Here is a 27462-nt window from a genome sequence, read left to right as displayed (position 1 = left end):
CCTCCTGACCTCTCATCAGGTCACTGGTAGCCGAACACTACGTCACACTGCCTGCATCATTCACCTCATTTCAGCCCATCATGTGGGCATCATATCATTGCCAGAAGATATTTTCAGACAGATCACATTCATAGAACTTGTATTATAATAATTATAATTGTTTCATTTCATCATTAGTTATTATTGCTAGTCTCTTATTGCACCTAATTTATGTTAAAATTTTTTAAAAGATTTGATTTTATTTCTTTGAAATGCATAATGATAGAGACAAAGGAACAGAGAAATCTTCCACACTCTGGGGTTCACTTCCCAAACAGCCTCCACAAATAGGGCTGAGCCAGGCCAAAGCCAGGAGCTTGGAACTCCATCCAGGTCTCCCACATGGGTGGCAAGGGCCCAAGGGTCATCTTCTGCTGCCTTCCCAGATGCATTAGCATAGAGCTAGATCAGAAGCAGAACAGCCAGATCTTGAACCAGCACTCTATATGGGATACCAGTATTGCAGGTGGCAGCCTAACCCTCTGTGCAACAACACTAGCCCCTATAAGTTAACTTTTTTTATAAGTATATATGTACAGGAAAAAACTTAGTATGGTTGCCCTCCATATCTGCAGGTTTTGAATTCATGGATTCAATCAACCACTGATTTAAAGTATTTGAAAAAAAATTATGCCTGAACTGAATATGTATAGTTTTTTCTTGTCATTATTCTCTAAACAATACAGGCTAACAACTATGGGTGTTCCCAGAGCATTAACATTGTATTAGATATGATAAGTAATCTATAGATGATTTGAAGTATATGGGAGGAGGGTGAACATTTGGTGCAGCAGTTAAGATCCTGTTTGGGACTCCTACCCCCCCTATCAGAGTGAGTTCAAATCCCACCTTCACCCTCATTCCAGCTTCCTGCCAGTGAAGACCCTGGGAGGCAATAGTGATGGCTCAAATAATTGAGTTCCTGCCACCGGAGACCTGAATTGTGTTTCTGTGTCTTTGGTTTTGGCCCTACCTCACCCTCCCCCACCCGGCCATCACGGGCATTTGGGGAGTAAACAGCAAATGTCAGCATGTCTCTCTCTCTCTCTTTCTCTCTCTCATTCTCACTTTATCTCTCTCTGCCTCTCAAATAAATAAATAAAATTTAACATAAAAAGTATGAAAGGCATAAGTAACAATAAGAAAAATGGGAGGGACATCACTACAGATTCTGCAGATTATGAATATTTTATACCAAAAAAAGGATATTTATTAATATTTTATGCCAAAATGCTGAAGATTTAGATAAAATGGACAAATTCCTGGATATCAAAAAATAAGTGGAAAACATAACTCGTCCCATAACCATTAAGAAAATTTCAAAAGTAATAAAAAATTTTCTCATAAAAGCCGTTCAAGACAATCAGGCTTCTTCAAAAGAATTAACATAATGAAAAATAATAAGATGGCTGGTGCCATGGCTCACTTGACTAATCCCCCGCCTGCGGCGCCGGCACCCCAGGTTCTAGTCCCAGTTGGGGCACCGGATTCTGTCCCAGTTGCTCCTCTTCCAGTCCAGCTCTCTTCTGTGGCCCGGGAAGGCAGTGGAGGATGGCCCAAGTGCTTGGGCCCTGCACCCACATAGGAGACCAGGAGGAAGCACCTGGCTCCTGGCTTTGGATCGGCGCAGCGCACCGGCCGCAGCGGCCATTTGGGGGGTGAACCAACGGAAGGAAGACCTTTCTCTCTGTCTCTCTCTCTCACTTTCTAACTCTGCCTGTCAAAAAAAAATAATAATAAGAGAAATAGAGAACATGCAAATTATCAGAGACATAAAAGATATTAACCAATTGGGGCCAGTGCTGTAGCTCAGCAGGTTGGGCCACTGCCTGGGATGCCAGGATCTCATATGAGCTCTCGTTTGAGTCCTGGCAGCTCCACTTCCAGTTGAGCTCCCTGCTCGTGTACCTGAAAAAGCATCAGAAAAAGGCCCAAGTGCCTGGGGCCCTGCCACTCACATGGGAGACCCAAATAGAGTTCCTGGCTCCTGGTCTCAGCCTGGCCCGGCCCTGGCATTTGAGGAATGAAACAGCAGATGGAAGATCTCTCTCTGCTCTCCCTTTCTCTCTATAACTCTGCCTTTCAAATAAATAAAATTTTTAAGAAAAAAAAAAAAAAACGGCATCAACCAGTTGAGTGGGCCTTGGGTGCAGCAGGTTAAGCTGTTGCCTGGGACACCTGCATCCCATACCGGAGTGCCTGTTCAAGTGCTGACTATTTCATGCTACTGGTCTAGCTTCCTGCTAATGTGCGGGAGGGGCAGCACATAATGGCCCAAGTACTAGGGTTCCTACACCCATGTGGGAGATCAGGATGGAATTCCCAGCTCCTGGCTTCAGCTTGGCCTACCCCAACTGATGTGGGCATTTGAGGAGTGAATCAGCAGTTGGAAGATTCTCTCTCTCTCTCTCCCCACCCCCCTCAAACCCCCCATCTCTCTGCCTTTTAAATAAATAAATCTTTTTTTAAAAAAAGGATATCAAACAAGTGTAATATGTACCTCATGTTTGGTTCCTAATCCAAGTAAAACTGAAAAAAAGGGGCAATTGTTAAAACTGGGATATTAATTGGACATATGATGGTTTTCATAAGTTATTGATTTTTAGATATAATGTTTTATGGCTATATTAGGTAAAAGAGAGGTAAACTAGTATGTCTATTTATAGATAATAAAGTATTTATAGGTAAAACATTTCATCTGAATTTGCTTCAAAATAATCAATGTTTGGAAGAGGAAGAAGAAAGGATATAGTTGAAATAAAAGCCCATATATTAAAAATTGATAAAATAACAGGTATGTGAAAATTCCCTATTCTATTTCTCAGTATTTATGTATGTTTTGGATTTTCTGCAATACAAGAATTTTTTAATATTTATTTATTTACTTGAGAGACAGGCTTACAGAGGAAGAGACAGAGATAGAGGTCTTCCACCTGCTGGCTCACCCCCCAAATGGCTACAACAGCCAGAGCTGGGCTGATCTGAAGCCAGGAGCCAGGAGCTTCTTCCAGGTCTCCCACATGGGTGCAGGGTCCCAAGGACTTGGGCTATTCTCCACTGCTTTCCCAGGCCATTAGCAGGGAACTGGATAGGAAGTACAGTATCCAGGACTCAAACCAGCACCGCAGGTGGAGGCTTAACCTACTACATCATGGCACCAGCCCCCATAATACAACAATTTTAAAACAGTTAAATCCAAAATCTACAACATACATCATCTGGTCCCTCTGACCTCTCTGACCTCATGTCTTACTCTTTTTTTCTCTCGCTGCTCCAGACACACTGGAACCTACTGCCTCAAGACCTTTTCAACTCATTCCTTCTGCTTAGAGCAGATATACACAGGGCTAGCTCCCTCATTTCTTCCAAGACCTCTTTTCTCACTAGTTTCTTAGAAAGGCCTTCTCTGACCGCTATAAAATCACACATGGGATTTTCTTTTTTACTATGATTTCAATCACAAATATAAGCTTCTTGAAAGAGAAATTCTGTTTTTGCTCACCTAAAACAGTGACTGGCTCATGGTGAGTACCCAATTATTATATGTCAAACGAATACTCTGATGTCAAACAAAAGCAACTAATGGAATTAACGAAAGAGTATCCTAAGAGAACTACATATTCCAATGCCTGCATATTGTCAAAGCATATATCATTTACTTTGTATCTGTTTCTGATTTATGCTTCATCTCCATGATTTCTATCATGAAGAGATCAATGGGGTAACCTGGTCTTCTAATAGCCAAAACGGAATCCACCACAGCCTGAAAAAGAAGCAGATGAGAAGAGTGTGTTATTTGGACTGTGAGAAGAAATCACTGCTTTAAGTAATCTATCACCACCAGACTAAATGGGTTCAGGACTTCAGGCCTCAAAACGCAGGGCAAGGCCAGTTAGCTCCAGGTTATTATGGACACTGACAATAACCTATACCGTTAGACCCCGAGGAACTTCAGAGGTCATCAGGTCTAAACCCACTATTTTACTGAAAAGGAAACATGAGGCCTTGAGAAGGCACGGGGTGGGTGTTCGGTGCAGCGGTTAAGCTAGTGCTTGGGACGCCTGTATCCCATATCAGGGTGCCTGGCTGGAGTCCCAGCTACTCTGCTTCAGATCCAGCTTCCTACTAATGCACACCCTGGGAAGCAGCAGCTGATGGCGCAAATACCTGGGTCCTTGCCACACACATGGCAGACCCAAATGGAGTTCCAGGCTCCTGGCTTCAGCCTGGCCTAGCCACAACCATTGCAGGCATTTGTAGAGTGAACTAGCAGATGAAGGATCTCTGTCTATCTCTCTGTCTCTGTCTCTGAAATCAGATGCAAATAAATAGTTTTTTAAATTAATAAATTTAAAAAAAAAAGAAGTTACAGTCTTAAAATGAGATCTAACAGCTAATGGTAGAGACAAGACTAGAATTCAAGTCTATTTAAAAAAAAAGTATTTATTTTATTTTATTTATTTGAGAGGCAGAGGAAAAGTGAGAAGCAGGCAAAGTTCCCATTCACTGGCTCCTTCCTCAAATGCCCACAATGGCTGGGTCTGGGACAGGCTGCAGTCAGCAGCCAAGAATTCAATCCATTTCTTCTGTGTAGATAACAGGGACCCAACCATCTGAGCCATAGCCTGCTGCCTCCCAGGGTGTGCACCAGCAGGAAGCTGGAATTAAGAGTGGAGCTGGAGGAGCCGGCTAAGTCCCAGCTGTTCTGCTTCTGATCCAGCTCCCTGCTGATGCACCCGGGAAAGCAGGGAAGATGGCCCAAGTGCTTGGGTCCCAGCATGGGAGACCCAGAAGAAACTCCTGACTTTGGCCTGGCCCAGCCCCAGATGTTGTAGCCTCCTGGGGAGTAAACCAGCAGATGGAAGATTCTCTCTCTCTCTCTGCCCCCACCATATCGCTGCTTTTCAAATAAATAAAATCTTAAATTAAAAAAAAAAAAAAACAACGGTGGAGGGGTGGAGGTGGGATTCAAACCCAGCCAACTCTGATGGGATGCAGGCATCCTAATCAGCATCTTAACCAGGCCAAATGCCTGCTCCAAATTCAGGTCTCTTTAAGCGCTAAGCTACTGCTCTTCCTACCGTATGAATACTACTCAAACTTTTCTTTAAAAAAAAAAAAAAGAATATTTTGAGGTTGCTTCTATTTTTTTAAAAGATTTTATTTATTTATTTGAAGGGTAGAGTTACAGACAGTGAGAGGAAGAGACAGAGGGAAAGGTCTTCCAATGGTTCACTCCCCAGTTGGCCACAATGGCTGGAGCTGCACCAATCCGAAGCCAGGAGCCAGGAGCTTCCTTCGGGTTTTCCCACATGGGATCAGGGGCCCAAGCACTTGGGCCATCTTCTACTGCTTTCCCAGGCCATAGCAGGGAGCTGGTTCGGAAGAGGAGCAGCCGGGACTAGAACTAGCGCCCATATGGGATGCCAGGGGAGGATTAACCTACTGTGCCACAGCACCAGCCCCTACTCAAACTTTTCTACCAAAGGACACTTAATGAAAAAGAAAGAAATATTGGGGCCAGCACTGTGGCATAGAGGGATAAGCCTCCAAATGCAGTGCCTATAACCCATATGGTTGTCAGTTTGAATCCCGGCTGCTCCACTTCTGATCCAGCACCCTGCAAATGCACCTGTAAAGACCATAAAAGATGGCCCAACTACTTGGGCCTCTGCACCCATGTGGGAGACTTCCAGAGGAAGCTCCTGGCTCCTGGCTTCAGATCGGCCCAGCTCAGGTAGTTGTGGCCATTTGGAGAATGAGCCAGCAGATAGAAGGTATCTTTCTCTCTCCCTCTCCCTCTCCCTCTCTCTCTCCCCCACTTCCTCCCTCGTTCTCTCTAACTCTGATTTTCAAATAAATAAATAAATAAATCTTTTTAAAAATTTTCACATACACATATATACTTAATATATATTTAAAGTTTTTATTTGTTAAAGGATTTTATTGATTTATTTGAGAGGTAGATTTACAGACAGAGGGGGAGACAGAAAGATCTTTCATCCACTAGCTCACTCTCCAAATGGCCATAATGGCTGGAGTTGGGCTGATTTGAAGCCAGGAGCCAGGAGCTTCCTCCAGGTCTCCCACGTGGGTGCAGGGGCCCAAGCACTTGAGCCATCTTCTACTGCTTTCCCAGGCCACAGCAGAGAGCTTGTTCAGAAGAGGAACAGCTGGGACACAAATTGGAGCTCATATGGGATGCCAGTGCTGCAGGGAGAGGCTTAGCCTACTATACCACAGCACCAGCCCCTAAAGACTTTTTTTTTTTATTTCAAAGGTAGAGTTACAGAGAAAGAGAAGGACACACATACACAGGGAGAGAGAGAGAGAGACAGAGAGAGAGAAACAGAGACAGAGATGGACAGAGAGACAGAGACAGAAAGAGATCTTTCATTGGTTGACTCCCCAAACTCACTCCACAACAGCCAGATCTGGGCCAGGCCAAGGCTAAGAGCCTGGAATTCCATCCTGGTCTTCCACGTGGGTGGCAAGGGCCCAAGCACATGGGCCATCATTCACGGCCTCCCCATGCACATTAGCAGGGAGTTATTTAGATGGGAAGTGGAACAGTAGGGACTCAAACTGGTGTTCATATGGGATGCAGGCATATCAGGTGGCAATTTAACCCACTGTATAACAATGCTAGCCCCCTATAAATGTTTGTTTCAGTGGGAAAATATGCTTTCCCCAAAAATCATAGGCTAAAATTAACATTCCAAAAAGATTTGTATTGGGGGCCGGTGCCGTGGCTCATTTGGTTAATCCTCTGCCTGCGGTGCCAGCATCCCATATGGGCACCAGGTTCTAGTCCCGGTTGCTCCTCTTCCAGTCTAGCTCTCTGCTGTGGCCCGGGAGGGCAGTGGAGGATGGCCCAACTCCTTGGGCCCCTGCACCCGCATGGGAGACCAGGAAGAGGCACCTAGCTCCTGGCTTCGGATCAGCGCAGCTCCGGCTGTGGCGGCCATTTGGGGGGTGAACCAATGGAAGGAAGACCTTTCTCTCTGTGTCTCTGTCTCTCTCTCACTGTCTAACTCTGTCAAATAAATAAAAAAAAATTTCAAAAAAGACCTCTCAGGTCTGAGAGTGTCTATAAAAAATAAGATTTTTCTCATTAATAATGCCACATATCCCCCAAGAATATACATTTTAAGAAGCAGAGCACAGGGGTGGGTATTTGGCACAGCAGTAAGTTGCTGCCTGGGATGCCCACATCCTGTATTGGAGTCCCTAGGTCAAGTCTTGGCTCTGCTTCTGATCCAGCATCCTGCTAACGCACATCCTGGGAGGTAGTAAGTGATGGCTGAAGTGCGAGACCTACACTGAGTTTTAGACTCCTGGCTTCAGCCTGGCCCAGTCATGGCTGTTGTGAGTGAAACAGTGGATGCAGGTTCTCTGTCTCTCTCCATCTCTGCCTTTCAAATACATAGATTTATTAAAATAAACATTTATAAAAATAAAGCATAGCATCTCTTATTGTTAAGCTCAGAAAAAAATAGTATGAAAAAGCTGACTATATAAGTAAAAATATGAAAGGAAAAGAAAACACCACAATATGTTAGAAAAATTTACCTGAGGTAGCCTAACATGTGGTTCTGGAGCCTAATAGGGAATAAGACAAAGTCCACTGGATAGACGATCATTGTTTCCATAGCTCTGAAACAGAATGGCTGTCCTAACCAGAGAGATTCAAGGTGCCTGTCTCCCATTTCGGAGCTCCTTAGTTCCATACTTGCCTCAAGCTCTTGCTGCTATGGATCCTGGGAGATGGTGGTGATAGCTCAAGTGGTTGGGTTCCTGCCACACATGGGGGTCCTGGATTGAGGTCCTAGCTCCTGGCTCTGAGCCAGCAGATGGGATCTCTCCCCTCCCGTCCCCTCCCTTACCCTCTCCTCTCTTCCCCTCTCCTCTCTCTCTCTCCCCCTAAATAAATAAATTAAAATATTATAATATAATGAAAACAAAGCTCTAGTTTAAGGAATCCAGTATACCACCCAAGGGCTTCCACAGGACATGCTCCATAGGCAACCACACCCCTGGCAACTTTCCAGTCATGTAAAAGAAGTTGTTTTTTTTTTAAGATTTATTTATTTGAGAGGTAGAGTTACAGACAGTGAGAGAGAGGGACGATCTTCCTTCCATTGGTTCACTCCCCAAATGGCCACAATGGCCAGAGCTACACTGATCCAAAGCTAGGAGCCAAGTGCTTCTTTCCAGTCTCCCACGTGGGTGCAGGGGTCCAAGCACTTGGGCCATCTTCTACTGCTTTCCCAGGCCACAGCAGAGAGCTAGATTGGAAGAGGAGCAGCCGGGACTAGAACCGGCACCCACATGGGATGCCGATGTCGCAGGAGGAGGATTAACCTACTGTGCCCTAGTGCCAGCCCCATAAAAGAAGGTTTAAGGACACTTTTGAAGAATTACAAATATTTTGATCAAATAACTCTTGCCTACGGTAGGCCCATAAAAGTTTGTCTTCTGTGGCTTATTTTATGTTCAAAACAATCACATGCAGTACTTGGTTTTCCTATAGGAAAAAGAAGACTATCTCCATGTGTTAGGCTACACTCATTCTAAATGCAAGAGTTTAATCACATACCTTTGTTAGCACATCAGCCAGGTCAGCACGAACTTTAGTCCGCAGAGATGTTCTAGCCACATCTAAAAGGATTTCTCTTTTCATCTCCTTCCCTACTTTAACTTTCTCCAAAACTTCTAGGGCCTTTATCTTGGCAGCTTCAAAGCCTTCAGCTATTATTCTAGGGTGCAGACCCTATTACACCAATATAAAATTATAAAGTTAGCCATAGTGAAATAATTATCCTCTCCTATTGATAAGTATGTACAAAAATAACATTATCCATATTAATGCCACTAAATATTAGTTATGTATATAATTTATAAAAGTCATCTCTGAAACAATATCAAACTTACAGGAAAGTTGAAAGTCTAGTACAAAAAAATTTTTTTTATTTAACATTTACTTATTTGAAAGTCAGAGTTACAGAGAGGCAGGCAGAGAGAGAGAGAAAGCGAGACAGAGAGATTGATTTTCTATCCACTGATTCACTCCCCAAATGGCCACAATGGCCAGAGCTGGGCTGATCTAAAGCCAGGAGCCAGGGGTTTCTGCCAGGTCTCCCACACAGATGCACAGGCCCAAGCACTTGGGCCATCTTCTACTGCTTTTCCAGGCCATAGCAAGGAGTTGGGTCTGAAGTAGAGCAGCCAGGTCTCGAACTGATGCCCATATGGGATGCCGGTGCTGAATACAGCAGCTTTACCCACTATGCCACAGCACCAGCCCCTAGTACAAAAATTTTATTTCCAAAACTTTTTTTTTTTGACAGGCAGGGCAGAGTGGACAGTGAGAGAGACAGAGAGAAAGCTCTTCCTTTTCTGTTGGTTCACCCCACAATGGTCACCACAGCTGGCGCACTGCGCTGATCCGTGGCAGGAGCCAGGTGCTTCTCCTGGTCTCCCATGCGGGTGCAGGGGCCCAAGCACTTGGGCCATCCTCCACTGCACTCCTGGGCCACAGCAGAGAGCTGGCCTGGAAGGGGGGCAACCGGGACAGAATCCGGTGCCCCGACCGGGAACCCAGTGTGCCAGTGCCACAGGTGGAGGATTAGCCTATTGAGTCGCGGCACTGGCCATTCCAAAACTTTTTAACTACATTGTTGGGTGGTACCCTTCTGAATGGGTACAAAAGATTTCTTTTAATCAAAGAAATCGAAGAATCAGCACTGGTTGAGAGAAAAATGGTAGAAAGATACCACCTTCACCAAGTGATCAAAGTTAACCTCACAGTACTGGGACAGACGGATAGCACGTACCTCCTGCATCACATATGCATTTAGAAACACACAACAGCTCTTCTATGATACTCTTGCCAGAAACTAATCACCTGAGTTCAATTGTGAGGAAACAGACAAATCCAAATCGAGGGACTTTGTATGAAATAACTGGCCTAGGGGCTGGTGCTATGGTGTAGCAGGTAAAGCCACGGCCTGCAGTGCCAGCATCCCATATGGGCACTGGTTCGAATCCTGCCTGCTCCACTTCCAATCAGCTCCTTGCTAACGCACCTGGGAAAGCAGTGGAAGATGGCCTAAGTCCTTGGGCCCCTGTACCCACGTGGGAAACCCGGAAGAAGCTCCTGGCTCCTGGCTTTGGATCGGCACAGCTCCGGCCATTGCAGCCCTCTGGGAAGAGAACCAGCAGATAGAAGACCTTGCATGCGCGCGCGCTCTCTCTCTCTCTCTCTCTCTGCCTCTCTATAACTCTGACTTTCAAATAAATAAAATAAATCTTTAAAAAAAAAAAGAAATAACTGGCCTGTACTCCTTAAAAGTAGCAATATCATGAGGCACAAAAGGCAGTTAGGGAACTATTCTAACTTAAAGGAGACTAAAGGGATGTGAAAACTGAACACATGATCCCATATTTTCAATAAAGAACACCAGCAGGACATGTGGTAAAGTGTGAGTAAATCTGGAGATCATGTAGCAGTACTGTATGAATGTGTTAGTGTTGGTGTTCTGCTTTATGTAGTTATAAGATTATGATTATATATGAGAATCCCATGCTTCCAAAAAATACACACTGGAGGCTGTCACTGTGGCATAGTGGATTGGGCCTCCACCTGCAGTGCAGGCATCCCATATGGGCACTGGTTTGAGTCCCGGCTGCTCCATTTCCAATTCAGCTCTCTGCTGATGGCCTGGGAAAGCAGCAGAAGACAGCCTAAGTGCTTGGGCCCCTGCACCCATATGGGGGACCTGGAGGAATCTCCTGGCTCTTGGCTTTAGATTGGCCCAGCTCTGGCTATTGTGGCCATTTCAGGAATAAACCAGCAGATGGAAGACTTCTCTCTCTGTATCTCCCTCCCTCTCTCTCACTAACTCTGCATCTCAAATAAATAAATAAATAAATAAATCTTTATAAAGAAAGAAAATAAAGGAAGGAAGGAAGAAATACACACTGGGCCAGTATTGTGGCACAGCTGGTTAAGCTGCTGCTTGCAACAGTGGCAACCCATATAGGAGTGCCGGTTCAAGTGCTAGCTCCTGACTGCTCCAGTTCCAATCAAGGAACTGCTAACACACCTGGGAAGACAGTGGAAGATGCCCCAAGTACTTGAGCCCTTGTCCCCATGCGAAACACCATGATGGAGTTTCTGGCTCCTGGCTTCAGCCTGGCTCAGCCTTGGCTATTATGGCTATTTAGGGAGTGAATCATTTGATAGAATATATCTCTCTCTGGGGTAGAAGTAGTGGTGCAGCTGGTTAAGCTCACACTTGCGACACTGGCATCCCATATGAACGACTGACTGTTCATGTCCCAACTGCTCCACTTCTGATGCAGCTCCCTGATCATGGCCTGGAAAAGCAGTGGAGGATGGCCCAAGTATCAGGGCCCTTGCTACCCACATGGGAGACCCAGATCAAGCTTCTGGCTTCAGCCTGGCCCAGCCTCAGCCCTTGCAGCCATTTGGGGAATGAACCAGCAGATGGAAGATCTCTCCCTCTCTTCTTCTCTCTCTGTAACTCTGCCTTCCAAATCAATAGGTAAATTTAAAAAAAAAAAATGGTGTGTCTATTCCCCTGTGTGTGTTTTTGTTCTGCCTTTCAAACAAGTAAATCTTTAAAAAAAAATTTAGGGGTAGGGTTCAGTATTGTGGTGTAGCTGGTAAAGCTGTCGCCTACGGTGCCAGCATCCCATGTGGGTGCCAGTTAGAGACCCAGCTGTTCCACTTCCCATCCAGCTCCTTGCTAATACACCTGGAAAAGCAGTAGAAGATGGTTCAAGTCCTTGGGCCTCTGCACCTCCCACCTAGGTGGGATACCTAGAAGAAGCTCCTGGCTCCTGGCTCCAGCCTGGCCCTCCCCGAGCTGTTGCGGCCATTTGGGAAGTGAATCTGCAGATGGCAGATCTTGCTCTCTGTCCCTCCCTTCCTCTCTGTAACTCTGAATTTCACATAAATAATCTTTTTAAAAATTTTTAAAGGAAAGATATACTGAAATATTTAGATATCTTGTAACTTATACTATCCAGAAAAACATAAGTACACACACACACATACACATATATCTCAAAGAAAGCAGGGCAGAGTTGGGGAAGAAACAGTAACTCTTGGAGAATCTGAGTAGAAAGCATACAGGGATTATTTGCAATATTCTTACAACTTTTCAGAAGGTCTGAAATTATGGGAAAATTTTTTCTTAAAAACCAGTATTGAGCCGGCACTGCGGCTCAATAGGCTAATCTTCCGCCTTGTGGTGCCGGCACACCGGGTTCTAGTCCCAGTCGGGGCGCCGGATTCTGTCCCAGTTGCCCCTCTTCCAGGCCAGCTCTCTACTGTGGCCCGGGAGTGAAGTGGAGGATGGCCCAAGTGCTTGGGCCCTGCACCCCATGGGAGACCAGGAGAAGCACCTGGCTCCTGCCTTCAGATTGGTGTGCCATCCGCAGCGCGGCGGCCATTGGAGGGTGAACCAACAGCAAAAGGAAGACCTTTTTCTCTGTCTCTCTGTCCACTCTGCCTGTCAAAAAAAAAAAAAAAAAAGTATTGTTCTACAAAATAATATACAAACTTTACGAAAACTGGCACTAGGTCCTGTAATATTCTTATTTTTTAAAAGATTTATTTATTTGAAAGAATTACAGAAAAAAAGAGACGAAGGCAGACGCAGAGGGAGAGAGAAGTCTTCCATCTGCTGCTTCACTCTCCAATGGCTGCAATGTCTGGGGCTGGGCCAAACCAAAGCCAGGTGCTTCATCTGGGTCTCCCACATGGGTACAGGGGCCCAAGCACTTGGGACATCTTCCACTGCTTTCCCAGGCGCATAAGCAGAGTGCTGGATCAGAAGTAGAACATCCAGGACTCAAACCAGCACCCATATGGGATGCCATCGCTGCAGGCAGCACTGGCCCCATAGTAATCGTCAAATAATGACAGTAATTGAGCATCTGTGTTAGTCACTACTCTAAAAGTTGTACATGAATTCTTTAATCTTTTCCACAACACTATGAAATAGGTGTTATTATCAGTCCCATTTTACAAATGAGACCAAAGCCTGAGGGATGGTATAATTTGTCTTAGAGTTTTATTATTAACCATTTTCAACAATTTCCTTGTTCTTGGCCGGCGCCTCGGCTCACTAGGCTAATCCTCCACCTGCAGCGCCGGCACACCGGGTTCTAGTGCTGGAAGGGGCGCCGGATTCTTCCCGGTTGCTCCTCTTCCAGGCCAGCTCTCTGCTGTGGCCCAGGAGTGCAGCGGAGGATGGCCCAAGTCCTTGGGCCCTGCACCTGCATGGGAGACCAGGAGAAGCACCTGGCTCTTGGTTTCGGATCAGCGCAGTGCGCTGGCCGCAGTGCACCGGCTGCAGCGGCCATTGGGGGGTGAACCAACGGAAAAGGAAGAACTTTCTCTCTCTCTCTCTCTCTCTCACTGTCCACTCTGCCTGTCAAAAATAAAAATTAAAAAAAATTTTTTTTCCTTGTTCTTGGACCTCACATTCATGCATCTGGACTACTATGAAAACTTCCTTCCAGTCTTGATTCCCTTAAAACTGTTGCCCAAACATTTAAAATGCCAATCTGACCACATCAGTGATTAAAATATTTCTATGTTTTGTCTGTTCACCACCAGATACAGTGGAAGCTGCTTGGGGAGCATGCTATACCGCCCTCCATGATCTGGCTCCTGCCTCCACTCCACCACTGTCCACATCCTTAACTCCAGCAACACCAAAATGCAGGTAGCTCCCTACAATACCAAGATGCTTCTATTCCCTGTGCCTCTGCTCACATTGTTGCTTCTGCCTGGAATGCCTTTCTCCTCATCTCGCACCCTTTCATATGGTTCACTCTCCCAAAGATTCAACCCAGGCCTTACTTCCTCCTGAGTGCTTTCTGACGATAGGCTAGGATAGGCTACTCCTCCCTCCTCAGTGTTAGCCTAACTTCATTACTGTACAGCCACAGTTGCATAATTATGAACATATCTCTCAACATTTCATCCTGCCTAAACTCCTGTCTTCCTAAGCTGACTCTCATATTTCTTGTTTTTTCTTCTTCTACCCATGGTTCCAAGGAAACAAATCTTATCCTAGCTTATAGAGTGGACCCAGATCAGTCTAAGTCAATTCTAAAAATTGTTACTGGTTGAGGTTGGACATAAGGTAAAGTTGACCCAGTCATACTAAATGAAGAATTTATATCCCACAGTTGAGTGAATGCCTTTCTCTTGTCCTTTCCTGCTGAGTATTAGCAAAGGAAGCAAGTTAGCCCAGATTTCCTCCAACAGTCACACATTCAGGATGGCGATAACTCTTAGGGTAACACAAAGTAACAGTGGAAGAGCTAAGAGACAAAAAGGACCCGGGCAGTTGATGACCGATTGAACTTTTTAATCAGCCAACCCTGAAGCTGGCCTTATCTCTCAATGTTCTATTATAGGACATAATAATTTCCTTATTGTTTAAATGAGTTCTAGTCAAGTTTCTACTGCTTACAGTCAAAGACGTCCTAACTGAGATAAGTTGCATGTACTGAATTAATAGACAATTCCCAATACTAAATGAAATACAAAGAAGTAATAATTTTAGTGGCTTGACTAGATTATGCTTCACTGAAATGATCCCTGAATGCAAGAAAAAATTCAAATACTTAATTAGAGAAAAGAGATAAGTAATGCCAAGAAAATAACACAGATTGAAAAAAGGCACAAAGGCAAAAATGTGCATGATGATTTCAGAGGCTGGAGAATGGAGGAGACCGACTAGAGTAGGTGGTTTACAGAGGGAAATAAAACTAGGTGGATCTATTTACAACGTGTAAAACCTTCACGAATTTTTCTCCAGTTTTTTGTTAAGATTTATTTATTTGAAATGCAGAGTTACAGAGAGAGGGAAGACAGATCTTCCATCCACTTGTTCATTCCCCAAATGGCCACAATGACCAGGGCCGGGCCAGGCTGAAGTCCAGAGCTAGGAGCTTTTTCTGGGTCTCCCATGTGGATACAGGGGCCTAAGGACTTGGGCCAAACTCTGCTGCTTTCCCGAACACATGAGCAGGGAGCTGGAGCAGAAGTGGAGCAGCCAGGATTTGCAACGGCACCCAGATGGAATGCTGGTGTTTCAGGCAGCAGCTGTACCCACTACACCATAGTGCTGGCCCCTCCAGTTTTTGTTGTTGTTGTTGTTTTGTTTTGTTTTGTTTTTAAGATTTGATTTATTGAAAGGCAGAGTTACAAAAAGAGAGAGGGAGAGACAGAGAGGGCTTCCAACTGCTGGTTCACTCCCTATTTTTAAATGGCCACTGCATCAAAAGTAGAACAGCTGGGACTCAAACAGCTGCCTACATGGGATGCTGGTGTCACAGGCAGCAGCTTAACTGCTGCTCCACGATGCCAGCCTCCTACACTTGATCTTAGCCAAAAAGCCAAGGAGTGATACCACTGGCTTCCTACATTTTTTTTAAGGTATCTGATTTTGTTTCAATTTTATCAGTGCCTTTTTCTTTCTTAGGCCATTACTCATGGGTAATTTTTTTTATCTCTTCATATATCCTAAACATTCGATTTTTAAAAGAGGTACATAGGGTACTGAGAGGTACAAGGGACTGGCACTGTGGCACAGGCATCCCATATGGGGGCCAGTTCGAGTCCCGGCTGCTCCATTTCCGATCCAGCTCCTTGCTAACGGCCTGGGAATGCAGTAGAAGATGGCCCAAGTTCTTGGGCCCTTGTACCCGTGTGGGAGACCCAGAGGAAGCTCTTGGCTCCTGGCTTTGGGTTAGCCTAGATCCACCAATTGTAGCCATCTGGGGAGTAAACTAGTGGATGGAAGACCTCTCTCTCTGTCTCTCTCTCTTTTTATTTATTTATTTATTTATTTATTTATTTATTTATTTATTTATTTTGACAGGCAGAGTGGACAGTGAGAGAGAGAGACAGAGAGAAAGGTCTTCCTTTGCCGTTGGTTCACCCTCCAATGGCCGCCGCGGCTGGCACGCTGCGGCCAGCGCACTGCGCTGATCCAATGGCAGGAGCCAGGAGCCAGGTGCTTTTCCTGGTCTCCCATGGGGTGCAGGGCCCAAGCACCTGGGCCATCCTCCACTGCACTCCCTGGCCACAGCAGAGGGTTGGCCTGGAAGAGGGGCAACCGGGACAGAATCCAGCGCCCCGACCGGGACTAGAACCCGGTGTGCCGGCGCCGCTAGGCGGAGGATTAGCCTAGTGAGCCGCGGCACCGGCCTCTCTCTTTTTTATATGTAACTCTGCTTCCCAAATAAATAAATAAATATTAAAAAAAGAAGTACATAATTCCAAACATAAATGATTTTTAGCAAAAATATTTATGCTTATAATTGTCCTAGAATATCTTGAGTAAAATTAACTTTTACCCTCTAAAATTAAGGCATTTTACTAGGAAAAAAACTGGAACTTCCCATTCAAAATAAAGCATAGATTGTATGAAATTCTAATACCTCAGAAATGTACAGATCAGCTTGTTTTAGTAATTCTCCAATAATTAGAACATTGGAAGTGGTACCATCTCCTGTGATGTCATCCTGGGCTGTTGCAACTTTTGCTATTAAGGAAGCTGTTGGGTGTTGAATTTGCTGAGAAAAGTAACCAACACATTAGAAAAAGAGAGGGAAAAGATAAAGAGATAGGTCACCAAACACAAGATGACCTAAGGGTCAATAGTAAAATCAAGACACAAAATCCTGCTTCATTCTACAAGTTTAAAGGCTTTACATTATAGATCCTTAATAAATGTCAACCCTAAGATTTACAAACTGAGAACTAATGAGCTTTGAACACTGTATACAAGTCTTTCAATTGGAATGCAATGACATTTCCAAAATATTAAATCCTTCGGTCTCAAAGATGAATACATTTATGAAAACTGCAAAGAATTTTTAATTTTTCCATGATTACAAAAAATATAATGCAGTGCCTTTAAAAGGTTTTAATAGGTAAGAATCCCTATTACTTGAACTTTACAAAGACTTGAGTATAGCTAGAAAACATTTCTCATTGAAGTTTAATGCAATCAGCATATCTCAAGAGAGCAGTTCTTAGCTGGCAGCCTTGCCCTCAAGATACACAAGTTGTACTAATTCTTAATTAAAGCTTATTAAAGTCAGCAGCACCAGCTCACCATTTCGCGGAGCAGCACGTTTCCATCTTTGGTGAGTTTGATGTCACCTGCCCCAGAAACAAGCCTGTTCAGAGAACACTGATGTTATTCACTTTACTTAGCAAGAGTCAAGCACCGCACTCCCAGGACTCGCCACTCCAGTATCCTTAGTACAGGGAACAGGCTTGGACAACTTCCCTTGTACTATGGGGAGATACGACAGAATTACTACCATCCGCAGCTCTCAGAACCTGTCCACCTGGGTGGACTGCTACGGTGATTTCATTCCAAATGGAGCTTTTACAAGTTTAAAGATAAGAGCAGTTGATGGGTTATGAATAGTGTCTGGGTCAAAGAGTATATGTCTACAAAGCACAAATTTGAAATTTTTCCTGCATATTTTTAATTTTGGTGAATGTTGCCATTCAGCCATTCAACTTAGTTCCCTTCATCCCTCGCATTTATTAGATGATCAAGTCCTGTCAGTTCTACCACCTGAATATCTCTTGATATCTTCTCTTCTTTTCCACTATCATCATCAGCCCTACCCTGTACTAGTGTCCTGATCATCTCCAAATTTAAATCTACCCTCTATACTACATTCATCTTTTGAAAAGTCAGTGTTACTCAGTCAATTCCCTGATCCCAAATCCTGCGATGATTTTTATGTTCTCCATCACCTTCAAGGTAAAGCCCAAACTAACTTAGCTAAAACATATTTGATATTTCCCAATCTGGCTTATGTCTACCTTTCCTTCAATGTACCACCTTCCAACATGCAAATCTTTTGGTTCCCTCAGTATACTATGCTTTATTTTTTATTTCTGTTGGGTTTACACCACTGAGCGTTCTTATTCCTGAAATTACTCAAGCTGGAAGCCTTTACTCCTTCCTCCAACTCCTTCTTCCAAGACTCTGATCAGGGTTAAACGTTTTGCCTACTGGGTAAGATGATGCATGGGATGCCAGCGTCTCCTGTGGGCGTGCCAGGGTTGGAGTTCTGGCTCTGCTCTTGCTTCCAGCATTCCTGCTAATGTGCACCCTGGGAGGCAGCAGGTGATGGCTCAAATACATGGGGCCCAGTCACCCACACATGGGAGATAGGCTGAATTCCTGGTTCCTGACTTTGGCCTGGCCCAGTCTCGATTTTTACAAGGTCAATTCGCAGTTTGGTGATCTCTGCCTTTTAAACAACTTAAAAAAAAAGACTGAACATCTTCTGTTGAGAAGTTTTTCTTTATATCATCAGTAATTGTTCCCTTTACTTGATATAATCATATGCATCTATATATAATTAGTACATCTGTCTCTACCGCTCTTGATTACCTGTGTGTTCCTGGCATTTAATGCCTGTTTCGTCGTTAATATCTTGCTCATTCTTGTGAGGGTGTATCTCTCCCCTCTACTTTTCTGTCCTTATCAGACTTTCTCTCGCTCTTGTCTAAAGACAATAATTGACGCTACTTAAATATATGTTGAACGGAAGAACACATACGGGAACCAAGCGTTAAGGTTAACTTAAGTGCTAGACCACGGAACTTGCTAGACTATGGAACTTGGACTGGAATCCATACTTGCCTGGCTCCAAAGCCCCTGCCCTTTCCCCTCCAACACACTGCCACAAAAAACCGCAACTATCTGTCGCACCTGTAGACCAAAGGCATGGTTGTCTTGTTAAATGCCTAACGTTTCCCACAAGACATTAATGGAACTGGCTTCTTAATTTGCATGACTTTATCACTCATGGGCCCCCTCCTGAGGGAGGTTTTTCTCCTCCTCCCCCCGCCCAAGCTAGAGATTGCTCAGGGCAGGAGCGAGACTGCGAGCCACCAAGGCCACAGGTGCACCCTCCTCGTTCAGAGGGCTTCGCGGGCGCCCTAACCGCCGCTCCAAGCGCCGTCTCACATTTTCATGGTGCCCTTAGGACCCAAGTTGGTCCGCAGCACATCCTGCAGCCCTCGCGCAGCACATATGTTGACAGCCAAGGCAGCCTGGGCCCGAGCCACCTCAGCCTTGGTGTTAACGGCCTTTATCGAAGCCATCGCCAGCCGGCTGAGAGCAAAAAGTTTGCTCTCGATTCTGAAGCGAAGCCCTGGCGCCACGCCCCCTCGCCAGAACCTCGGCCAATCAGCGCCCTGGCAGGAAGTGACGTTCTCAGGCCTCGCCGGGACGGAAACCAGAATCGGCTGGGGTCTGGTCGCCAAAATGGCGTCCCCCGCCTCCGCCCGCGCTCCCCCGGGCAAGCGAGTGGTGAATCAGGACGAACTGCGGCGGTTGATGAAGGAGAAACAGCGTCTGAGCACCAACCGGAAACGGATAGAATCTCCATTCGCAAAGTATAACCGTTTGGGGCAGCTGAGTTGTGCCCTGTGTAACACCCCGGTGAAGAGCGAGCTCCTGTGGCAGACTCACGTCCTGGGAAAGCAGCACCGAGAGAAGGTGGCCAAGCTCAAAGGCGCCAAGGAAGCCACCCAGAGTGCGTCGGCCAGCGCAGCACTGCAGTCCGCCAAGAGGAAGGGGCCGGACGCGGACAACCAAGATGCCAAGAGAGCGAAGACCGCCTCGGGGCCGCAGGTACAGCCCTCCACGTCCGCTTTGCCCCCTAACTTTGCCAAAACGGGAAAGGAGACCGCTAGAGTGACCCCCAGTAAGCCTTCGGGACTCGGTTTACTCCCTGATTATGACGATGAGGAAGACGAGGAGGAAGACGATGAGGAGGAGGGAAAAGAAGGAAAAGCGGGGGACCCTAGCAAGCAGCCGTCGGGTGCACAGGGCAAAGAACCCTCACTTTCCTCCTTGCAGGAGGCAGCGAACACTGTGCGGCCAAAAGATTCCTTTCATCCAAATCCTCCCAAGGCCCCCGTAATTCCTCACTCAGGGTCAATTGAGAAAGCAGAAATACAGGAGAGAGTGGTGGAAAGGAGAGAGAACACCGCAGAAGCCTTACCGGAAGGTTTCTTTGACGACCCTGAGGTAGACGCAAAGGTACGGAAAGTCGATGCCCCAAAGGATCAGATGGACAAAGAGTGGGACGAATTTCAAAAAGCCATGAGACAGGTCAACACTATTTCCGAAGCTATCGTTGCTGAAGAGGATGAGGAGGGACGCCTGGACCGCCAGATTGGGGAGATCGATGAGCAGATAGAGTGTTACCGTCGGGTGGAAAAGCTGCGGAATCGCCAGGATGAAATAAAGAATAAGCTTAAAGAGGTTCTGACCATAAAAGAACTGCAGAAAAAGGAAGAGGAGAACACTGACAGCGATGACGAGGGAGAACTACAGGATTTGTTGTCTCAGGATTGGAGGGTGAAAGGGGCTTTGTTGTAAGACTTCAAAACGATCCAAGCTTTTCGACAGTGTCTCTTGCGGTGGTATGAGAAGTGTGGTCTCAGTATTACTGTTGGTTATCCTGTGCCTAGAGATGTAGGTACCTAACTGGGTTATTGAGATAAACTGAACCAGTGAGCAACAATACTTTGGGAAACTGGTGTAAAATATTTTAGAAGAAAAGGGCCTCCCCCCACCCCCATTTTTGGAAATTTTTGAAATTTATATACCAAGATGCCAACGTTTTCACACATTCCTGGTTTAACCGTATAATTTTGAGTTGTAAAATCTGTAAGTTGTAAATGTTGTACATAGTTAAATATATATTTACTTAAGTAATTCTGTTTCAAGTGTATAAAATAGAAGTCAGAACAGCAGACAAGCGTTTACATGAGTACTCAGTGTGCTGTTTAGGATGTCTGTGTCTTTTGCTGACCCCTAAATCAAACTCAGAGGGTTGGTGTTCTTCTGTTTTTGTAGAACTTTGATCATAAACACATCAGTCATTCTAGGTTAATCCTTTCTCTAGCTTGATATATTCTATTTTCACAAACTTGACTTAGATCACAGAAATGGGGAACTTTTTTTCTGCAAAGGGCCATTTGGATATTTATAACATCAATTGCAAACCATACAAAATTATCAACTTAAAAATTAGTTTGCTACAGATGAATTGAATTTCAATTCCCACCCTTTGGTTGCTTTGGCAGGGCCAGATGAAATTATTTCCCCAGCCTTGTGTGGCCTCGTGGCAAAATGTTCCTCTCCCCTGCTTTAGGAAATTATCAAGAAAAATAGATGCCAGACAGGTATAGCCTCCTTAAAGTTTCTCTGACCAGACTAATGATTGTCAGGTGTAGATGCCCGAGCATCACTTACAGAACTTTAAAAGAGAAGTGCCTAATCCTTACCCTTACGTTCAGTAAATATTGAGGGCCCAGGCAGCTATTATTTGAAGACTCCTAAGGTATGTTACTATATACCGTCATTGAAGAGCAATTGTCCTAAACGTAGAACCTGCTCATATTTTGGGGGTTTGGTTTTTTTATTCCATGGTAAACTAGGGCTCATGGTTACAGATTCTGTCAGTTGTAAGGATGTTTTTTTGTTGTTGTTTTTTGTTTTTTACAGGCAGAGTGGACAGTGAGAGAGAGAGACAGAGAGAAAGGTCTTCCTTTGCCGTTGGTTCACCCTCCAATGGCCGCCGCAGCCAGCGCGCTGCGGCCGGCGCACCGCGCTGATCCGATGGCAGGAGCCAGGAGCCAGGTGCTTTTCCTGGTCTCCCATGGGGTGCAGGGCCCAAGCACTTGGGCCATCCTCCACTGCACTCCCTGGCCACAGCAGAGGGCTGGCCTGGAAGAGGGGCAACTGGGACAGAATCCGGCGCCCCGACCGGGACTAGAACCCGGTGTGCCGGCACCGCTAGGCGGAGGATTAGCCTAGTGAGCCGCGGCGCCGGCCAGTTGTAAGGATGTTTAAGTTCTTTTCCCAGCAGTAACAGTTGCCTTGTCATGGTCATGGGTAGTTTAAATCACTCCTTCCTTTGGATATTGTGGTATTCAAATTGGAAAATGGTGTTGTGGAATAGAGCCACATATGGCATATTCAGAGGTGAGCAGTAATAATAGCTTAAACTTACAGAGTTCTTAGTATGGATCAGGCAGGGTTCTAAGTGCTTTACATGTATCAGATCTACGAGACCAGGTTTTATGGAGGGAAGTACCAAGACGTAAGGGTTGAAAAACCTTGAATGCTAGACAGAAGAATTCTTGTGGGCAACGTGGAACTAAATAGAGGTTTTTAATCAAAGAATTATATCCACAAAGAAATATGGAGGAGTCTTCTATTGTAGCACTTAGAATGGAATAAAACAGAAGGGAGAAGGAAGCTGAGTGACTGTATGGAAACTACATTTTCAAAAGCAAGGTGACTAAGACTTTGATTAGATATGGATTGGGAGAAAATTAGAGAATTGGAAGAGTTTCACAGAAAGAGCTGACATTTGAGCTAATAGAAGAGGAAGAGAAAAATGGAAGGGATAAAGATGAGTGTGGGTATCTGGAAGACGTTATCTAACAACATAGAGGCAGTGTGCTATACATTATCACTAGTCCTGTAGCCTTTTGCACAAAGTCTTTTTAAGGTGTTTTTTTTTTTTTTAAATTTGAAAGACAGAGTTAGGGAGAGATTTTCCATCCAGTGGGTCACTCCCCAAATGCCCCAAAAGCCAGGAGCTGGGTCTCCCTTATAGATGCAGGGGCCCAAGCACTTAGGCCATCCTCTGCTGCTTTCCCAGGTGAATTATTAGCAGGGAGCTAGATTGGAAGTGGAACAGCTGGGACTGGGCTGGTGGGATGCCAACATTGCAGGCCGCAGCTTTACCCAGTATGCCACAAGGCTGGCCCCAAGTCTTTGCTATTGAGTTACCAATTATTCAGTGATGGTAACTTCAGTTAGATACAGAAGGCATGCCTGCCTCAAATGTGTGAATCTTGCATGTGGCATCCCATATGGCCGCTGGTTCAAGTCCTGGCTGCTACAGCTGGGAAACCAGCCGAAGATGGCCCAAGTACTTGGTTCTCTGCCGCTCATGTGAGAGACATGGATTGAGTTCCAGGCTCCTGGCTTTGGCCTGGCCCAGCTCTAGCCATTACAGCTATTTGTGAAGTAACCAGCAGATACAAGATTATCTAACTCAGCCTTTCAAATAGATAAACTTTAAAAAAAAAATAGTACAAAGATGGGTTTGAATGATGGGCCCAATTCTACCTTGGTTAATGAGGAGTACAGTCCATTAATGATACAATGCAAGCCATATATCTTTTAAGAATTTTCTAGTAGCCAATTAAAAAGTTTTTAGAAAGTAAAATTAATTTTAATATATCCAAAATAAAATTTTAGTATTAGCTAAAAATTAAGATTTATTTATTTATTTGAAAGTTACACAGAGGAAGAAACAGACATATTCTTCATCCACTGGTTCAGCTCCCCAGATGGCTGCAACGGTTGGTGCTAGGCCAGGTGGAGGCCAGGAGCTTCTTTCGGGTCTCCCACATGGATGGCAGGGGCCCAAACACTTGGGCCATCCTCTGCTACATTCCCAGGCACATTAGCAGGGAGCTGAATCAACCTGGACTAAAACTAGTGCCCATATGAGATGCTGGCATTGCAGGCAGCAGCTTAACCCACTGTACCACAACACCAGCCCCATTGACCTATCAATTTTGAATCAGACCCCATAACATGGAGAGAAAATAAAAATGTTAGCCCAGAGGCTGGCGCTGTGGCGTAGTGGGTAAAGCTACTGCCTGCAGTGCTGGCATCCTGTATCGGTGCCAGTTCAAGTCCCGGCTGCTCCACTTCCCATCCAGCTCTCTGCTATGGCCTGGGAAAGCAGAAGATAGCCCAAATCCTTGGGCCCCTGCACCCGCGTGGGAGACTAGGAAGAAGCTCCTGGCTCCTGGTTTCAGACCGGTGCAGCTCCAACCATTGGGTCTAATTGGGGAGTGAAACAGCGGATTCACTCCCTCTCTCCCCCTCTCCTTCTCTCTGTGTGTAACTCTTTCAAATAAATAAATAAATCTTTAAAAAAAAAAGTCCAACTAAACTTCAAATGTACATTTGTTCAGTGCCTGAAAACTTACAAAATGCCTTCATGTATATTTCATTTAATAATAGAAGTGATTACTACTTTCTACATACTAAGGGACAAAAGAAGGTTAGAGAATGAAATTTTCAGGAACAAGAATAATATAGGCCTAGTAACACACACTAAGTAGTATGGAGTACTATGAAAGAACAAGGGAATTGGCAACAGAAGACTCAGGTTGCAGTTCCTGCTCCACCTTTTAATGCTCGGCGATCTTGAGCACGCCACCTCTGAATCGGGGTTTGCTCCACTCTAAGATGAGTATATATGATTTCTCACAGGGGCTCTGGTGAGAGTCCAGTGAGATGTGGACTCATTCTAAGGAACACAGAATGAAAGGTCTTAATGTGTGGATGCAGCATCCATTGGCTAGCTACTTGGCTGGATGTTGTGCAGGGGGTTTGAGTAAATAAGTGGGTTAGGAATGATGGCTAGATAGATGACCTTGAATTGCTTTTTTTTTTTCTTTTTTTTTTGACAGGCAGAGTGGACAGTGAGAAAGAGAGACAGAGAGAGAAAGGTCTTCCTTTGCCGTTGGTTCACCCTCCAATGGCCGGCACGGCCAGCACGCTGCGGCCGGCGCACCGCGCTGATCCGATGGCAGGAGCCAGGTACTTATCCTGGTCTCCCATGGGGTGCAGGGCCCAAGGACTTGGGCCATCCTCCACTGCACTCCCTGGCCACAGCAGAGAGCTGGCCTGGAAGAGGGGCAACCGGGACAGAATCCGGAGCCCTGACCGGGACTAGAACCCAGTGTGCCGGCACCGCAAGGCAGAGGATTAGCCTAGTGAGCTGCGGTGCTGGCCTTGAATTGCTTTTAATAAGTAAATACCTGGGGCTGGCGCTGTGGCTCACTTGGTTAATCCTCCGCCGGTGGCATCCCATACAGGCGCCGGGTTCTAGTCCCGGTTGCTCCTCTTCCAAGCCAGCTCTCTGTTGTGGCCAGGGAGTGCAGTGGAGGATGGCCCAAGTCCTTGGGCCCTGCACCCTCATGGGAAACCAGGAGAGACACCTGGCTCCTGGCTTCGGCTCAGCGCGGTGTGCCGGCCACAGCAGCCATTGCGGGGTGAACCAACAGAAAAGGAAGACCTTTCTCTGTCTCTCTCACTGTCCATTCTGCCTGTCAAAAAAAAAAAAAAAAAAAAAAATCTGTATACACAGGTTATATCCCAAACTTGACTTTCCTGCTAAGCTTTGGCTCACCTGTCTACCTAATATTCTCAGTGTTGAACTGATGTCCTGAATTTGGTGAATCAAATAGAACTTTGATTTTTCTTCCTAAAATTGGCTTTCCCTGTTACAGTAAATGGTGTTAGCACTCACCCAGGTGCTTAAAGCAAACCCTGGGAGTCATCTTTCTTTCCTTCCTTATCCCCCAAATCTGGTGCATTAGTTAGGTCCTGTCTGCTCTGCCTCTGAAGTGTGCCCAGAATCTACCCACTCCCTGTCCCCACTGGCCCTGTCTGCCCCCTCATTCATTGTTACCTATCGTTCAACTGCAGGGGCAACCTGTTATCAACAAAGTAGAGTGATCTTTAAAAATTTTAGATCAAGTCACTGTCACTTAAAACCCTTCATTATATGCTTCTGTCTCACTGAGCTAAAAACGCAAGCCCTTATTAAGTCTACATGGTGCTCAGGGGTTGCTAATTCAAATGTCTACGAGTTATGAACTGATGACACAAGGCCTGTTAAGGGCAACAGAAGGGGACAGGAGAGCATAAGTGCTCCTTGTTGGAAGCAGTTGTTATCGTTAGGAATAATGGCCGAGCGTGACCAAGCTTTTTTAAATTTCCAATAGCAGTTGCCAGCTAAGATTGCTCCTTAGTGGGCTGCATGTTATGCGTGGGCCGCCCCTTTGGGAGTGACTTGCTAACTTCGTCTGCTGGGCTTGCTCACTGGCAAGCTCTCTGGTCCTCACGTGTGCCACTTCAGTGCTTAGGTCCTTTCCGTCCTCTGCCTGGAACCTGACTTCAGGTAGCACAACAGTCTTCCTCATTCAGTACTAACATCCCTTCCCCAAGTGTCACAAACAGCCGTGCTCTACCTCCTGTCACTCTCACAGGATTTTAGGAATTCATTAAACTGACCATTGTCTGCATTTGGCTTGTTTAATTGTACTGAGTTGATGTCCCGCTCCACCAGAATGTAAGCTCCATGAGGGAGGGAGCTTGTCTTAGTCTTACCCTAAACTAATGCCAGCCACATCATAGGGTTCCATAGATACCCGTTGGATGAATAATACCCACACAACTCAAGTTGGCTTGGAGAAGGGAAAACACCAGCTGACAATGGGAGAACAAAGGGCTAAGAATCTGAGGTATGTGTTCCCCTTCCTTGGCTGGCACATGAAGCCCTTACCTCTTCAGAGCACACCACAGCAGAGGAGGGCCACACAATACAACCTCTAGAGTGCACTCCGCATTTAGCAGCTAACAGGAATTCATGGCACCAAACAAGTCCAGGGGTGTCCATGTGGCAGGAGCTGGTGGGCAGTCCTGATTGCCTGTTGCGTGGAGGCCTCTTAAGTGGAGAACAGGAGAAAGAAGGCGATTCAGTAGCTGGGTGAGATCAAGGAGTCAGCAAGTACACCTGCCTCGGCTGCTCTCAGCCCTCACCGGCTCATTTGGCTTGCCCCACCTGTCACTTGGCAGTCAGAGCCATTCCAGAGTGAATCTGCACTCAGCCATCCTTCACTGAAAGCACTCCCAATCTCTCGGAGGAGGAAGGGAGTTCCATCTGGCTGCACCTCCATTTTGCTAACAGTTCTTGGCAGGCTTCATGCACACTCAGGAGCCAACAGTCACCTTTAGGAGAAATGGGGTGGGGGAGGGCGGTGATGGTTGTTTTCTTGCATCTGTGTTTGCTTAATTTGCCAAGTGTGGTTACAGCAAGTGTCACGCTGGGTAGTCCATGTGTCTGCACTATGTTAGGGCTTGACATGCAGCACCTCTGATCCTATAAAGTACATAACAAGGAAGCAGGCTCCCAAGTGAAGCAACCTGCTCAAGGCGAAAACCCTAAAGTCCCTGTTCTTCCCACTGTTCCTGTTATTATTTAATATGAATGTATGTGTGCACACTGAGACTTTCTCCTCACCAAGCTTCTCATCCGTTTTCTTCAAATGTCACACCCCCTAGAGAGCTAAATTGGCTGTTTGTTATAACTTCCATTTTAGATGTCTAATGACTCGTCCAAGGTCACTCAGCATGTTACTTGCTCTGTATTTAATAATGGAATATAGGAAATGGGAGAGGATCCCCTAAAATAGCAAGAATTAAATTAGAGAAGTTG

General features: G+C 45.5%; 1 protein-coding gene across 1 annotated transcript in view; it reads right to left on the bottom strand.

Moving 5' to 3' along the window:
- CCT6B (chaperonin containing TCP1 subunit 6B) overlaps positions 1-19369 on the bottom strand; it is a 43462-nt gene extending 24093 nt beyond the window's left edge. Inside the window, exons 1-5 of the mRNA XM_002719228.6 lie at positions 19098-19369; positions 17214-17277; positions 16534-16668; positions 8639-8812; positions 3699-3802 (exon numbers count right to left, since the gene is read on the bottom strand). Of these exons, the coding sequence (XP_002719274.3) occupies positions 3699-3802; positions 8639-8812; positions 16534-16668; positions 17214-17277; positions 19098-19234 (614 nt within the window). The 5' untranslated portion in view covers positions 19235-19369. The remainder of the gene's footprint in view (positions 1-3698; positions 3803-8638; positions 8813-16533; positions 16669-17213; positions 17278-19097) is intronic.
- Between the last annotated feature and the right edge of the window lie 8093 nt (positions 19370-27462).

This window comes from Oryctolagus cuniculus, chromosome 17 (genome assembly GCF_051225735.1).
Source record: "Oryctolagus cuniculus isolate XC-2025 breed Fujian yellow rabbit chromosome 17, ASM5122573v1, whole genome shotgun sequence".
Classification (NCBI taxonomy): domain Eukaryota; kingdom Metazoa; phylum Chordata; class Mammalia; order Lagomorpha; family Leporidae; genus Oryctolagus; species Oryctolagus cuniculus.
Note: the sequence above shows the minus strand (reverse complement) of the source record. Positions and strands in the feature narration are given on the sequence as shown.